Source organism: Biomphalaria glabrata, chromosome 4 (assembly GCF_947242115.1).
Source record: "Biomphalaria glabrata chromosome 4, xgBioGlab47.1, whole genome shotgun sequence".
NCBI classification, from domain to species: domain Eukaryota; kingdom Metazoa; phylum Mollusca; class Gastropoda; family Planorbidae; genus Biomphalaria; species Biomphalaria glabrata.
Window position 1 is genome coordinate 47,161,710 of NC_074714.1, and position 17,309 is coordinate 47,179,018.

Here is a 17,309-nt window from a genome sequence, read left to right on the forward strand (position 1 = left end):
GTTATAGGACGACAGATAGCCGATCAAGTAAGGCCTATACAGAGATGTTGTTATAGGACGACAGATAGCCGATCAAGTAAGGCCTATACAGAGATGTTGTGTAGGATGACAGGTAGCCGATCAAGTAAGGCCTACACAGAGATGTTGTATAGGATGACAGATAGCCGATCAAGTAAGGCCTACACAGAGATGTTGTTATAGGACGACAGATAGCCGATCAAGTAAGGCCTATACAGAGATGTTGTTATAGGACGACAGATAGCCGATCAAGTAAGGCCTATACAGAGATGTTGTGTAGGATGACAGGTAGCCGATCAAGTAAGGCCTACACAGAGATGTTGTATAGGATGACAGATAGCCGATCAAGTAAGGCCTACACAGAGATGTTGTTATAGGATGACAGCCGATCAAGTAAGGTCTACACAGAGATGTTGTTTAGGATGACAGATAGCTGATGGTAATGATGATGTTAGTAATGATGATAGATGTTGCCTAAGATGTTAGTATTACGTTAGTATGGATGACACATGTTGACACATGTTGATACTGATGATACTGATGATTATGGATGTTGTTAATGGTCCATACCGTATTGTGAGCTAAACACAACTTAGAAAAAGAAAAAAAGAAAGCATATCATATCTTTATGGTAACAGATTACATCTGTGCAATGATAGTTCTATAAGAATCATGTATGAAGGCCAAAGTTCTTAAAAAAAATAGTTCTCAAGTTGTTGATCGCTAACCACAACGAGAAAGTCTCATTTTTTTCTACTTCTTCCCAAGGTTTTATATATTAAACTGTATTAACATCTCGTTGCATTCTTGTGGGCTTGTGACAAAGGATTAAAGAAACATTAAGCAATCGTTCCAATACCTTTCAGCTAATTACGAATATATTAGGAAACGAGATTGATCCACACTTTGAACACATCCGCCATCTTAATATTCTCGATCTGGAATACTCGTACTCTCATAAGAGAGAGAGAGAGAGAGAGAGAGAGAGAGAGAGAGAGAGAGAGAGAGAGAGATTCTAGTCCACCGATTTAATAAGATTAAACATAATTTTGTGTTAATGGCAGAACTTGTAAAATATTTTTTTTTAAATGTCTCGTGATTATGTCCATGGTATCGTGTAGGTCAGAACTAAATAAATGATTTGATGTATTAAAATGATGATGGATTGCTTTAAAAACAAAAAACATCTGGGATAAATAGCTGCAAATGGAAACAGGTGAACAAGTTCCTAGTTCTTAGCTTATTAAATTGTAGTCAATTTTGTGTTTGGGGGGTAGAAAATTTTTTTCACCTCCTGTTCAGTCTCTACCTATGTTTGGTCTATTACTTCATTCAGCACGTAGTGAAATATTAGCAATTAAATAACACGCTAAAACAAGTACTAGCAATTAAATAACACGCTAAAACAAGTACTAGCAATTTAATAACACGCTAAAACAAGTACTAGCAATTTAATAACTGAAGAGATTGAATTGCTGTATAATCGTGATATGAATATTTTTATAAAAATATCTGCTATCTAAGTGTCTTATCTGGCCTTAAGGTGTTGGTCTAACTAATACAACTAGTCCAATAGACATTAGATATCACAGACCTGTACTATAAGGTCACACAGTCAACAGTCTTAGAGACCTGCACAAGGTCTCACTAAGCAGATCGTGACCTAAGAAGTAACACGAACTAAGTCTTGCCTACAACATTCCAGGATATGAACTCGGAGATATAAAAACAAATTTGAACAGACGTAGAATGCGGTTAGGATTTCTTTCCAGGATGTGAACTGTTGATTGCTTAAGGGAAAAATAACCAGCTCCCACTAAGGTCAGTATCTTCTCTCTTCAGCTCAATTCCGTTTTATGTCGATGTCCAAATGTATTCCTATCATCATTTAAAAAAGTATTGACCTTTGGACAAGGCGACGGAGATTTCCGAACGGGAATTTCACTAAGTCTATTTTTAACTTTCCTCTTTACTGAAGGGAAATTGTGCAAATATAAAGTAAAGTAATAGCAAAAAGAAACAAACAAAAACAAGACATTGCATAAGCAAACTTAACACAGTGATAAACTGAAAATTGATGATCGAAATATGTTTGAAACAATATACGATTTTTACTAATCACGTTTATTGATTGGTTTACTGTGTGCGGTCAAATGTTTTAACATTGATAAGAATGTTGGATAAGACACCAAAATAAATTAATAAAGCTTGTTTTCAAGTCCGAAGATTAAGAAGGATTGGAGAATTTCACATGGATAAGTGGTCCTAGCTGTGACCTACAGATTTTGCTACATCCACCCTAGACATAATCGTTGTCTGACGGTGGTCGGTTTAGGTTCTCTTTCCGCCGTCTACGTCTGTCCTGGGCAGTAGATTTAATTTTGGTCTCAAATGTTCAATAAGCTTCCAGCTGTCTCGTTCAGTAGCCGCTTACTATCAGGTGCTCTCTTCTATGTCATTTAAAGCAAGGTGGCGCCTGGGTTGGTCTTTAAAGCGATTTCGGGTGGCGCCTCTGTAACGCCGACCACCCTTCGGGTCAACATAAAGCATAAGGTCATCCCTATACGGGATGCGTGCGCTGCCCAGCGTGGATGTCCAACTTTGACCAGTCCCTCTACACCGGTAAACTCAGACATATGTCATTTATTTACTTCTTTCTTATAGTTCTTTATCCTAGTTTAAAAAAAGGTGTGTAATAAATACATAAACTTAAGATAAGACACGAGGTTAATGGAAAACATTGTAGGCGCAAATAGACACGTGAAGCCATGAATGATGATTACAAGTCACATATAATGGAGCAGCATTAAATAACTAAGTACGATATCTTTAATGAGAGAAAATGATGAATTAAATATAGATAAATAACCGACTGTCCTCAGTCTCCTGACCAGGGCATGACTAGACAGCATAGCCCAGCAGAAACACAAGACCAGGCGAACAGACCTCACGCCCATCGAGATTCAAGGTTTAAGAATCATCCAATATTTAGCCATATTTGGTTCATAATTTTCTTTCATTATAAATATCGTTCTTATAGCTGCCACTATAGATGTGACACATACGCATCTAGAATAGTAGGCCTAGTAATAATATTATGTTATTTTGGATATATGTTTACTTTGTACAGTTATGTCGATTATTAATTTACAAGGATCCTAATAGTGTGTAGTCCATAGTCATCTATGTTCTTTTAATATAATGATCATTGGTCAACCAGATGAGTTCCAGTCCCGTACAAACTATCTACGTGTTGTCAAGCAGTAACGGTCTTGCTGACCACGTGAGGCGGAAATTGAAAAACCTCGATCTGGATATAGAGGTGAAGGACATTCCAGAGAAGGAGATACACGGTGAGTTTTTTCATATTGCCTATCACTTTAACGAAGCTTATATTGCCTTAAAATGGCTTCCATCAACTCTGTCTAGCTGGATGGAATCGTGTACACATTATTTCTCCCACTTCCCATTAACGGATCAAGTTGAAACTTTGCACAATTATTTATTATTGATGAAAAGACAGGAATCAATCGAAAACAACAACAATCAAAAAAAATATATAAAAATAAGCGAAAAATTATTTAATCAATTAGAGGTAATTAATTAGCTTTGCTTTATGTAGAAACATGTACTAAGCTAATGGGGGATAGAGATAGAGTGTAGAGAATTAGATAATTATAAAACCCAGTTTTTATAAGTAATTGGCTAGCTGAGTTGCTAGCGCGTCTGCCATCTACTGTTGAGGCTCGAGACCTTGAGCTCGAATTCAGACTCGATAAACATGTTTTTTTTTGCTTTTGAAAAGGCAGCACGGAAACCTTCTCTCGGGACCCCCCCTCCCCCCGGGTCTGTACAACTTGTCAACGAGCTATTGGTCTCCACTGCCCGCAGGTTGCCACGTTGTAGGTCAGTGTTGAGGCCTTCTATAGCAAATGGTCTCGCCATCAGACGGGATCAGCGGCGTCACCAGGCTACGCCATTGTGTAACACTGTGTCGTGTGTGCTACAAGCTACCTAAGGGTCGCCGGCTCCTGATATTTTTCATCAAGGTTGACCCCAGAAGCTCCATATTTTGGGTATAGCTGCCAGGCAGTAGAGGTTTGAATTCGGAGTTTTCCTTCACCTGTGTGGGTAGTCAGCCAAAATCTAACGAGCCCCTCCTCCCCGAATGTATAAACACTTTGACTAGTAATCAATCTGTGACAAAAAGACATGTTTGAAATAGAAATCTGCATTCCCATATTGTAAGCAAGTAAAAAGAAATAAATAGCTTCCAATACAAATTTCCCTTTATTTATTAAAGCTTTAAAAGATGATGAAGTTGAATTTGCTGTGGGGCAGATACGTCAGTTGGTCGCCATCTTGTCCAGAGAAACAAATAAAATCAAGTGGATACAGTGTACGTCTGCAGGTGAGTTTTTAGAATTTTTCTAGAGAGTTACCTTTTCTTGTTTTGCAGACATTACCTTAATAAACTGAACTGTCACCACTATAAGCCTGAAATAATGTAGTTCTAGTCTATTACTAATGATACATTTTCGTGATAGAAGTAGAGCAAAGTATAGTGCCCCTTTACCGACCTTGCGATCTATGGAGCAATGATGTAAAGGTCATCTGTTTCGTTGGCCAACGGTAAATGAGGGTGCCATGTGGCCAGCACAACGACCAACCGCCTTTACTTTTTTCCCAACTAAAGTCAGTGTCACAACGTGTGCTGTGGTGCCGGGGATTTCACTTGAATTAAAATAGTTGAATAAATGACGATCTAGGATTCACAATAAAGATTCTTTGTTAAAACACAACTCTGGAACTTTATTTAAATATAAAACGTAAGTACAGCTTATGTACAAGTTACAGCTCAACTAGCATAAATAATATTACAAAGGCTTTAAATCAGAGCTCTTAGAGAACGTGACTGTCTACTAGGAAATTCTTTCATCGACTGGCGTTCTTTCTACTCTCGTCAATTCTCTGGCGCTAAAATGTCTTTATTTATTTTCAAATCAACCAATAGATTTGCAACATCGTAATTACGTCTCGGGTAAAACCTGAGGCACTGTCAAGGATCTAGATTTGTGGGGTAATTCCTGAGGCTCAGTCAAGGGTTTATATTTCTATTTACACATAAGCTTTTAAATGTGAAATATACAAATAAATCTATAATGGCATCTGTGACAGTGAGGTATACATTAGAGTTGGGGCGTCCTTAAAATCCCAGTCTTCACCGAGACTCAAACCTGGGACCTCTCAGCCACCACGTACATTTATTAGAAATGTTCATACATGGGAGGCAAATCCATTGCTAGAAAGTTTTTTGGTGTATCGGGTGTACAGGATACGGAAATATTTTTATAAACCATAAAATAATTTTTGTGCTCTTGTATTCACTGTTGAATCGTATTTCTTTGGTCTTTCGAGTATATTATTAAGTATTTATAATTAAGCAGCAATTATTCATAAAACACCGAACCATAACCAAATACAAAAACAAAACTTAACAAGGTTACAAAAGACAGCTTGTATGGAAACACGCATATTTCGGCCCCCGAAGCGGTCCACCCAGGCAGGCTTCAATATTTTCAGAAAGAACATCCGAATGAAATTATATCAAAGACAAATAAGAGATAAGAATGGAGAAAGAAGGTTAATAGATCTTGTGTAGTGCCCCAACGGTCCCGCAGATCAAAGGATAGGTGAAAGTGAATGTAAAGTTAGATGTGAACCTGGCCTAACTAGTTCCCCTTTCAGACCTTGTGGTCTATAGGGCAGATGATGTAGAGTTCATCTGTTTTTGTGGCCTACGGTTAACGAGGGTGTCATGTAGCCAGCACAACGACCAACCGCCGTTACTTTTCCCCAACTAATGTCAGGTACCCATTAGAGCTGAGTGGAAACAGAGGAGCCCAAAGATTCCAATGTTGAAAATCCCAGTCTTCACCAGAATTCGAACCAGGGACCCCCGGTTCGGAAGCCAAGCGCTTTACCGCTCAACCCCCGCGCCTCCCCTGGCCTAACTGACCAGCACTATTTCGAGATTAACAAAAATTTAGAAACATGAAGTTTACAAGATTACTATTCGTTTTAAATTAGGTATAATTTATAATGCATACTAATTGGCTTTTTCTCTTAAAAAAACTGCTTGCATAATTGATTTTAAAAATTAGATTTTTCGCTTTCAGAAAAAAAAGTAGCCGTTGCATCAGAACTTTGAATGGTCTAAAATATTGTGATATCGGATTTTCAATATCTTTTCTAGTTTACGAGATCTAAACGGGACGGACGGACAGACGGACAGACATTTCGCACAAAACTAATAGCGTCTTTTCCCCTTTCGGTGGCCGCTAATAAAATACTCAGAAAGACTAATGACAAAGTGTGCTTATGCACCTGTGAAATCATAATAGTACAGATTTAACCATAATTCACTGCATGCTAGGACAGATTTAACCATAATTCACTGCATGCTAGGACAGATTTGTACAAATGCTCCTTCTTCTCTAGTGCTATTAAAGCATGGAATGGGCTGCCTGAGTCAGCCAAGAAAACCAATTTAAGTCATTGGTTGACATATGTGACAAGATTGACATAGGAACACGCGTAGGACGTAATTATCTTATTTTTTTTAAGTAACGTCTGTATTTTATAAGATAAGATATGGTAAAGCAGTTATTATTATTTACTTGGCAACAGTGATATTACGTACTTAATGTAATGTTTGTGTCTACTTAATGTCAAAATCTCTCCCAATCTTTTTCTTTACATTTTCCTGCGTTTTTCTTTAGTTCCATATCATCGCCACCACATTTCTTCACTTTGCTTTCTCGTCTTTTTCTCTTTCTGAATTAGATAGATGAAAGAACGAAGACGGTAAATTATTATACTAAACTCGCTTCAAAATTATTTCCAACAGGTGTTGATCATATATTCAAAAACATTGACCACATAAAGGTAATGTCGATAAATTATCTTGCTAAATCACTGACCTGTATGAAATTATAAACCGACCTTAGTTAAAGCTTCTTAATAACCATCATTAGTGTTTGATGAAAGACACCTTAAGACTTTATGACCAGAGGATGAAACCAGTGGCGTAGCATCCATGGCGCGAAGGGGTTCAATGAACCCGGGCCCACAAGCAATAGGGGCCCACAGCTGTGGCGTAGCAACCATGGCGCGAAGGAGCTCATTACGCTCGAGCCCATGCCTCAAGGACAGTTGGAGCCCACATTGGAACTTAGGAAGAACATTTGTTTGTTCAGTTGAAACACTTTTAAGTAGTTTAACTCTGTTAAGAACTTGTAAAAACATTGACTTTTAAGACACTATTACTTATATGCAGTCCTAACTGAATCAAAAGTTATGACAAAATACTTTTTTTTTAAAGAAAAAGGTACGATCTTTACATTGGAATGTCTTTACATTTAGATTACTCATTTTTTGTCACATTTTAAATTTGTCTTATTGGCTGGAGAGGAGCCCATCAAGATGTTCTTGAACCCGGAGTACTAGTGTGATATTTAAATGTGTAGCAGGTAGTGGTTACGTCCTATAGTCCTCGCAGTACTGGAGTGATATTTACTTGTGTAGCAGGTAGTGGTTACGTCTTATAGTCCTCGCAGTACTGGAGTGATATTTACTTGTGTAGAAGGCAGTGGTTACGTCTTATAGTCCTCGCAGTACTGGAGTGACATTTACTTGTGTAGCAGGTAGTGGTTACGTCTTATAGTCCTCGCAGTACTGGAGTGATATTTACTTGTGTAGCAGGTAGTGGTTACGTCTTATAGTCCTCGCAGTACTGGAGTGACATTTACTTGTGTAGCAGGTAGTGGTTACGTCTTATAGTCATCGCAGTAATGGTGTGATATTTACTTGTGTAGCAGGCAGTGGTTACGTCGTATACATCTACAGTCTCTGGCCATCACCTAAATTAAAATTTAACCTAACACTAATAGTCACATATTTAAACTACATGCTTGCATATTACTTCCTAATGTCTATAAAACGAATAGATATTAATTAATAATATCGTTTTATCCCGTGCTTTTAAGAATGTAAGCTCTCTAATTCAGTCACAAGAGGCACTGGCACTTGATTTCCAAGATCAATTCGGTCCAATACCAAGCCGTGTTTATGCCATCTCCCATTTAGCTCGAGCCTGTCACACAAGTCCTGGGTTGGATCTCCATACTAAAGGAAATATAAGTGTTAAATGTTTTCTTGGAGGTTCGGCGAGTGCCCATTTAAATTATTCCGATAGTGGATTCCAGCGGTGGTTGATTTTGAAACCAATACGATGCCAATGCCCATACATTCTCATCGTATGACCTCAAAACCATCCATTCAAAGTTTGTTTGTTTGTTTCTTTGTTTTCATGCGGTGGTTGATTTTGAAACCAATACGATGCCAATGCCCATATATTCTCATCGTATGACCTCAAAACCATCCATTCGAACAACTTTAAAAAACAAGGTTACGAAAGACAGTTTGTGTGGAAACACAAACTCAAAATCGGCCCCGAAGTAAAATGTTTTACATAATTCGGATAATCCTTCAGAGTTGAAGATAGTTTACTTCCTAGTCCAAACCTCCCGCAGGACGACGGGGGATGGGAACAAGCAGGGTTTGAACCTTCGATCGTCGATAAATCCATCGACAGTCCAGCGCGCAAACCGAACGACCAGTGGTCCACCCAGGTAGGCTTCAATATTTTCAGAAAGAAAATCCGAATGAAATTATATCAAAGACAAATGAGAGATAAGAATGGAGAAAGAAGGTTAACAGATCTTGTGTAGTGCCCCAACCGTCCCGCAGATCAAAGGATACGTGAAAGTGAATGTAAAGTTAGATGTGAACCTGGCCTAACTAGTTTGTGGTCTATAGGGCAGATGATGTAAAGTTCATCTGTTTTTGTGGCCTACGGTTAACGAGGGTGTCATGTAGCCAGCACAACGACCAACCGCCTTTGCTTTTCCCCAACTAATGTCAGGTACCCATTAGAGCTGGGTAGACTCAGAAGTTGAAAATCCCAGTCTTCACCAGGATTCGAACCCGGGACCCTCTTTTCGAACTAAATAAGTTAATTGTTTTGAAAAGGCTCAATCTCATATTCGAATCCTCAAAAAAAAAAAAAAAAAAAAAAAAAATCTACATAGAAAAAATGTTCACGAAAATGATGTTTATAAGATTACTATTCGTCTTAAATTAGGTCTAACATATAATGCATACTAATTAGCTTTTTCTTATAAAAAACTGCTTGCATAATTAATTTAAAAAATTAGAATTTTCGCTTTCATGAAAAAAAAAAGTAGCCGTTGCATCAGAACTTTGAATGGTCTAAAATATTGTGAAGTCGGATTTTCAATATCTCTTCTAGTTTACGAGATCTAAACGGGACGGACGGACAGACGGACAGACATTTCGCACAAAACTAATAGCGTCTTTTCCCCTTTCGGGGGCCGCTAAAAAAGTTACGATCTTTACATTGGAATGTCTTTGCATTTAGATTACTCATTTTTGTCACACACTAAATTTGTCTTATTGGCTGTAGGGGGCCCCACCAAGATGTTCTTGAACCAGGGCCCACGGGTACCTTGCTACGCCACTGAATGATACGTGATCTCTGTCTGTCTGTCTGTCTGTCTCTCTCTCTCTCTGTGTTCGTGCAGTTATTTGCCTTCACTTCTTTTTAACGCCTGATGATATAGGTCTTGTACATGTTTTGTTGTTTATGTAACGTTATACTTTATTAGAAGAAGCGTCACATTTAGTAATCCAATAGAGTACATTTTATTTCCAGGGGCTATACTACTTATGAAAGAAATCTAGAAATGTAAACATCAGTGATGTGTTAATGTTTAAAAATGTAGATCAATGAAATGAACTGAAACAATACATTAGCAATGAAATTTAGTTTGTTAAAAATATTTTAACTTTTTAAAAAATAATTACAGTCCCTCAAGTTTATACTCACATCCTAATTTCTTGTCCTATATACTTGCAGACAGCTTACTTTATAGCTGGTACATAGTTTGTATATAGTTACTAATAACTTATCCTGACAAATAACTTATCCTGACAAATAACTTATCCTGACAAATTAACTATCCTGACACATGACTTGTCCTGACAAATGTCTTATCCTGAAAAATTACCCAACTCTCTGTGCAGCCACAGAAGGATTTCATCATGACCAGGACAGCCAGCCTTGACCGTGGTCAGATGATGGGTGAGTACTGCATCGGGCACATCATTGCACGAGAGAGAGGCTTCCAGATCTGGACTGAGGCTCAGAGGAGGGCAGACTACGACAGGTACGTTGTTGTTTTATTTCACTTTCCTCCCAATACAAAACTGCAACAAATGCAGCAAAGAGCTGCGCTGTAGTCACCAGAGGTTCTCGGGTTTTGGGTATTTGGGACTGTCAGTGTGAAACCGAAGCCAATTAGATGTAGGCCTACATATACATTAAATATTTTTATGAGCTCTCAGTTAAATAAACACGCACTTTTAAAGCCACTTTCAAATTTAGATCTAACATTAGTTTAAAAAAAAACTGTTTATAAGTTTCTTTTCTTTGTCACAAAATAAATTCTTTGGTTCATATCTAATGTAAAAACCGTAAATAAACGAGCTGATCTCTGATCTGATAATGATCAATGCATATACCAATCTAACATAGAACACTTGAACTATGTACCCGGTACTAGAACACTTGAACTATGTACCCGGTACTAGAACACTTGAACTATGTACCCGGTACTAACAAGACCTTTCGTTATAGAAGGCCTGAACACTGACCTGCGACGTCACAACCTGTGGGCGGTTTAGGCCAATAGCTCATCGCCACGTCACACAGACCTGTGAGATGGCAACTAGCTATTGGTCTAAATTGCCCACAGATTGTGACGATACAGTTCAGTTTTGAGGCCCTTTATAACGATTGCTTTCGGTCCTAAGCCATGTGTTATTCTTTTTTCTAATTTATTTCTTTTTTAGTCACGTGGACATCACTCTTTTGAAACGTTTAAATATCACTTTTGGTGACGTGAACTAGATATAGACTTACACAAACTTGAAATATATTATACAAATGGTCTCCCTTTCTTACATCCTGTCCATTCACCACAATAGTTTACTTGTTTTATGGGTTAACTTCACGCACATACCACACTATTGTAGTCTCATGTCTATCATGTTCGAAATTGTATCCTGGACGTTGACTTCATAAAAGCAAACTTCCAGTCGCACTATAGCCGCCTTTGTGATGTGGTAGACCAACTCTGAGAGTTCCAGTCTAATCTTCGTTTCAATGTGAAACACCACCACCAAAGAGCCAACTAGACTTGAGTGATGCAGATTATTTGCTTTATTAACCTTAGAATTTTTTATGTTTTTTTTACAAATACTATATCAACTCACTCTGTCTGTCTGGTAAAAAGTTTGTACACGTTATTTCTCCCAAACTCGGATCAAGTTGAAACCTTGCACAATCATTCATTGTCATAGACAAGACATGAATATATAAAAGAAAAATAACCAATTAGTCAATCAATTTCTGATTTATGAATTATTTTGTTTGATATCGAATAAGGGACATAACTTTTATATTTATGAAAGATATAACTGTAAGTGTGGAGTTCCTTCCCTCAGATTTGTTTTGTTTAAAAAAAAAAGATTTTGTTATGTTTTGCTTGTTTAATGCTGCAGAAAAGCTGCTCCATCGTTCCGCATGTTAAGGGACTTAACTGTTGGTTTCCTCGGAGTCGGCAGTCTAGGAGGTGAAAGTGAGTTCTCTAACCATATTTGTAGTCATTCCTTTCATTAATGTTTACACGCAGCTATATATTTATAAACAACGGCTAACATAAAAAATGGCAAGAAAAAAAATCTAAAACTTCCTTGGTCTCCACAGTTGCTCGCATGTGCAGGGCAGTAGGGATGTCTGTATGGGCGGGTGTGACAGACAGAAGGTTCGAGTCAGGGACGTCGCCATCACAGGAGTTCGATCATGTCATGTGAGTTGCTGCATCGTACCTTGTATTTTAAAATTATACTTCACAATAATCTGGCCGTGGTGAACATTTTTGTTTTAGAAACCGGGTTAAAAAATGAAGGTATTGAGTTCAAATCTAATTGGGTTTCCCTTCTAGTGGCGTCACTAGGGTCGGTGTCACCCGGTGCGGACCACACCCCCCGCACCCCTTAGTGACGCCACTGTTCCCATCTAGTCTTAACACCAATAAAATCAAGTAGGTACAAGATATTTGTTTAAAAAAAAAAGCTGATAGCCTTACTGCAAGCTATAAGACACCTGCATTGACTATTGCCCTCTGAACCACGAGAGCTGAACATAGTCACATGTCTGCGTTTTCGTATCGCCAAGTATTAAAAAGTAATCTTTCTTTTTGTTACTTGAAACTGTTCCTTTTCGCAACATTTATATAACTCATTCTTTATCGTTCTAATAGGTTTCGATTTTTTCAAACTGATTTTTCAAGACTAAGACTAATTCTGCTTTATTGATCCTTACGGAAATTTGTTGTGATTCGACCATTTCTACACATCCAATGGTCATCAAATTTTGCATACAAGCTCGTGATTGATGACAATACATGAATCTAAAAAAAATCAACCAGTTAATTATTCAATTAGTTAAAATTAATTAATTTTGTTTTTTAAACAGAATGTATATAACCCCCCCCCCCCCCCTTTCAGCAAATTAAATTAAGTGAGATGGGCCATGTGTAGATAATAAGATTTCTTAACTAAGGATCATAAATTTTTGTGATAAATTAGATGATATGAATTAAGGATAACTATAGTAAAATAAAGTAATTAAATGTTAATGAAAGGATTATATCAATGACCGTATGTTAATGAAGAAATATATCAAAGACTGTATGTGTATTCATTAATAATAAAAATAAAAAAATAATTTGTTAATAAACGTCATCTTAATCACCATTTTCACAAATCAATTCAGTTCGTAAAAAAACAAACAAACTTACAAGCGTGAAATACAGATAGATACAGTATATAAGTACCAAATAGGTATTAAATGTCGACACTTGCAGGGTACACCTGCGATGGGCAGGACACGTCTGCAGAATGGAAGACCACCGCATCCCTAAACGACTGTTGTATGGCCAACTAAGCGAAGGAAAGCGCTCGCAAGGTGGTCAAAGAAAACGCTTCAGGGACACCCTCATGGCTTCTTTGAAGGCGTTCAGCATAGACCCAGCCACCTGGGAGACAGGTGCACATGACAGAGCATCTTGCGCTGTGAAAACTGGCGCACAGGTTGCTGAGGAAAAGAGAACAATGCTGGCAGAAGAAAAATGCCAGAGAAGAAAAACAAGGCCCACGACACTAGCTCCAGCTGGAGTAACCTGCCCAGTGTGCAGCCGAACATTCCGGGCTCACATAGGTCTCACCAGCCACATGAGGAGGCATAAAACCCCAGTGCAAAGCCCTCAGCCCCCTGGATGACAAAGTGGTCATCACCGAACCACGATGGACGAACTATATATAGATATATACACCAATAATAATCTATATGGTATATTTTGTTACAGTAAATTTGTGCTTTACCTTCGCCTTTCCATAGTTCAGTGTTTTCCAAACTTTTGTCCTTAACGGAGCACTTCGCACATTCTGGGGGACACTTTGCTTACTTTTTAAAGAGAGGGTTAATTCACGTGATGGCCGACTAGTTAACTATTCCAGCAACTGTTCAGGCCTCAAGGAACACTAGGGTTCCACGGAACACAGTTTGGGAAGCACTGCCTTAGTTTCTTGAACCATTGGGCCACCACACATGATCTGTCGACCGTCTTTCTCCATATGTTGTACATGTTTTATATATTCCACGTATACTGATGTGGGTTGGTGTAGTCATGTGAAACACTGCACTCGTCTTTAATCTTCATAATCGAAGATACTGACATTAATATTTAGTTAGTGTAGCCTAGGTCTAAAGTGTCCTCATTGTTTGCTTAGACCAATGTCCAGACTTGATGATCTACTAAAACAGTGTGACTATGTGGTGGCTACATTACCATCAACACCAGAGACCAGAGGGCTCTTGTCCGGAGATGTCCTTCAGGCGTGTAAAGTCAAGGTTAGAACTGATCAATAACTCATTTAAAAAAAAAAGAAATAAAAACAAACTAGCGAAGTATACTTTTATTTTAGCCTGATTAGGGTCATGACCACGGTGGAAACAATGTGGCACCCTCAGTGGAAACGTCCGTTAAGTTCCCCTTTCAAGACCTTGTGGTCTATAGGGCAGATTATGTAAAGGTTAACTGTTTCAGTGGCCTACGGACAACAAGGGTGTCATGTGGCCAGCACAACGACCAACCGCCTTTACTTTTTCCCCAACTAATGTCAGGTACGCATTAGACCTGGGTGGACTCAAGAGATCGGGAAATTGAAAAATCCTAGTGTTCACCATGATTCGAACCGGGGACTCCCGGGAAGCCAAGTGCATTACCGCTCAGCCACCGCGCCTCCAAAACGTCCGTTAGTGTCTGAAAATATATAAAATTAATTTAGGCCTTAATTTTACTTCATTTAATGATCAACTATTTCGATCCTCTACTTCAAAGCAAACTGTGCTCATTAACCTTGGACGTGGAGACCTCATTGATGACCTCAGTCTTATCAAAGCCATCAGGTAATACATTATCAATCCCTTTGTTACCGTTTGTTCGCAAGAGAATGTGCACATTACTAACTAGCTCAGAATCAAAGACATTGAAAACTAGTGCACCCTGAACCTGAACTTGATAACGGAAGGGTGGGCATGCTGTCGCGCGGGCGTTTGTGTATATTAGCGTGTGTGTGATTGTGTAAGAGTAAGTGTGCGTGCATGTGAAGTTTTGTGTGTGTTTGTGTGAGCGAGTACATGAATATGTGTGTGATGTACGTTAAGGTGTGTGTGTGTGTGTTAAAGCATGTTTGTGTGTGTTAATTTTGTGTGTGTGCGTGAATGCGAGATTGTATGAGTGTGTGTGTGGCTGTGGGAGTTTGTGTATGAGTGCGAGAGCCAGCTGTTACATTCTATTCAAAATAATAATTATGATAATTACAATAATGATAATAATAAAACAGCTGCAGGTTAAAAGCGTTGATCGCTTACGCATATCTGGCATGAAAAAAAAACATAGTAGCATGGTTGTTTAAAAAACCCAACCACACCGTCTCATTTAGTGGAACAACGCTTTGCAATAAACTAGAATTGAAGTTAATAAGTTAATTGTCATGTTTCTATATTGCCTGTAGCAATGGCATGTTGGGTGGAGCTATACTTGACGTTCTGGACCAGGAGCCACTTCCACCAGATAATCCTTTGTGGAGTCTTCCTAATGTCACAATAACCCCCCACATCAGTTGCCAGGCTAAGAACAGTTTAGATGTAAGTTATCAGACTTTCTAGATAGAAAGTTAGTGCTGATTTTAATGTCAGTTGATTGATAGTCAAGATGCAAGTTTTTTTTTTAAATTATTTTATTTCTGATACAAGGGTCGAGCCTGCTCCCTTTTAAGATCCTTGACCTTCACCGATCATTCTGTCCGGAAGTCTCCCATCAACTAGATGATTTATCGCTATTGTGAGACATGGCTCCTTGAGTCCTGCCTGGGTTCCCCCTCCGAGGCCGAAGGACGAGCACTAGAGAGATTTCCCAGTGTTCCTATATCGTTGCTCCACTCACCGTGAAGAGCAGTCACAGCAGTTAAGGCACACTTGTGTGCAATGCCTGAGGGCTAGAAGTGCTATGGGGGGACCTACTGGAGGAAACGTCTTCAACCTCTCTGACTTGAACAAACCAGAACTTCGTTTTGATACAATCCCCAATAATTATCAATGTCTTAGTCTCACTAAAATATGTCGTAAAAAACACACCATCATTCCCTGCATTTAAAACTGTAGTTCCTTGGTTCAAAGCACGAAGTCCTGATTGTGACTTGACAGGGTGAATATTACGAAATGTTGATAGGTAGAAAAAGAGCCAAATAAATTCATCCATTAGTCCTATCTATCTATCTATCTATCTATCTATCTATCTATCTATCTATCTATCTATCTATCTATCTATCTATCTATCTATCTATCTATCTATCTATCTATCTATCTATCTATCTATCTGTCCGTCCGTCCGTCCATCCATTCATCCATCCATCCATCCACATCTATCTATCTATCTATCTATCTATCTATCTATCTATCTATCTATCTATCTATCTATCTATCTATCTATCTATCTATCTATCTATCTGTCCGTCCGTCCGTCCATCCATTCATCCATCCATCCATCCACATCTATCTATCTATCTATCTATCTATCTATCTATCTATCTATCTATCTATCTATCTATCTATCTATCTATCTATCTATCTATCTATCTATCTATCTATCTACCTACCTACCTAACTACCTACCCACCCACCCACCCACCCATCCATCTATCTATCTATCTATCTATCTATCTATCTATCTATCTATCTATCTATCTATCTATCTATCTATCTATCTATCTATCTATCTATCCATCCATCTATCCATCCATCCATCCATCCATCCATCTATCTATCTATCTATCTATCTATCTATCTATCTATCTATCTATCTATCTATCTATCTATCTATCTATCTATCTATCTATCTATCTATCTATCTACCTACCTACCTACCTGCCTAACTATCTATCTAGGCTAGCAGTAGCTCTCTATCTCACACGCATAAATACATACGTACATATAGATCTATATATAATACCATTGGCAGTTGGATGCTTCCAAGTTTTTCATTTACACTTGTTCTAGATTGTGGCTGAGAACTACGTGGACAATGTCCTGAGATACCTTCGTGGGGAACGGCTGCAGAACTACGTTGACTTCAACAAAGGTTATTAACTTAAGACCCTCCCCCCCCCCCCCACCGCTCAAGCAGTCAACTAGCGCCTAGTGACGATTGGTCGTTTATCTAGCTTGTTTGTAGGGCTGGTGGTGTTCTGTCTTTCAGCTGAACTTGAAATATTAGAATTAAATGTGACTTATACGTATCCGAGAGATTTATACTTCAAGAAAGAGCAAAACTGGACAAAATGTTTATTATCAAAATAAAATGCAGCTATTGCTATTTTAATGGTCATGTTTATGCGGGTATATTGTTAAATTATAATAATAATTATTATATTTAAAAACATATAATGAATAAAAACAAAAATATAAAATTATACTGTGTTTTTTAAATGGAATTTTCTTTTTTTCTCTAGAATACACTGTA

The 17,309-nt window shown here is 38.2% G+C and overlaps 1 protein-coding gene across 2 annotated transcripts; it reads left to right on the top strand.

Annotated features, from left to right (window-relative positions):
* Positions 1-1,593: 1,593 nt before the first annotated feature.
* LOC106055007 (glyoxylate/hydroxypyruvate reductase A-like) lies at positions 1,594-17,204 on the top strand. 2 transcript variants are annotated; one of them, XM_056026542.1, is made up of 11 exons: positions 1,594-1,839; positions 3,239-3,371; positions 4,322-4,429; positions 6,929-6,966; positions 10,186-10,328; positions 11,725-11,801; positions 11,930-12,032; positions 14,017-14,137; positions 14,628-14,695; positions 15,304-15,436; positions 16,847-17,204. In XM_056026542.1, exons 2-11 carry the CDS (start codon positions 3,239-3,241, stop codon positions 16,934-16,936), a joined length of 1,014 nt encoding a protein of 337 aa, XP_055882517.1. In that variant the 5' UTR covers positions 1,594-1,839; the 3' UTR covers positions 16,937-17,204. The 2 variants fall into 2 exon arrangements, with proteins under 2 accessions (XP_055882517.1, XP_055882518.1); XM_056026543.1 differs by lacking the exon at positions 1,594-1,839 and adding an exon at positions 2,838-2,986.
* Positions 17,205-17,309: the final 105 nt, after the last annotated feature.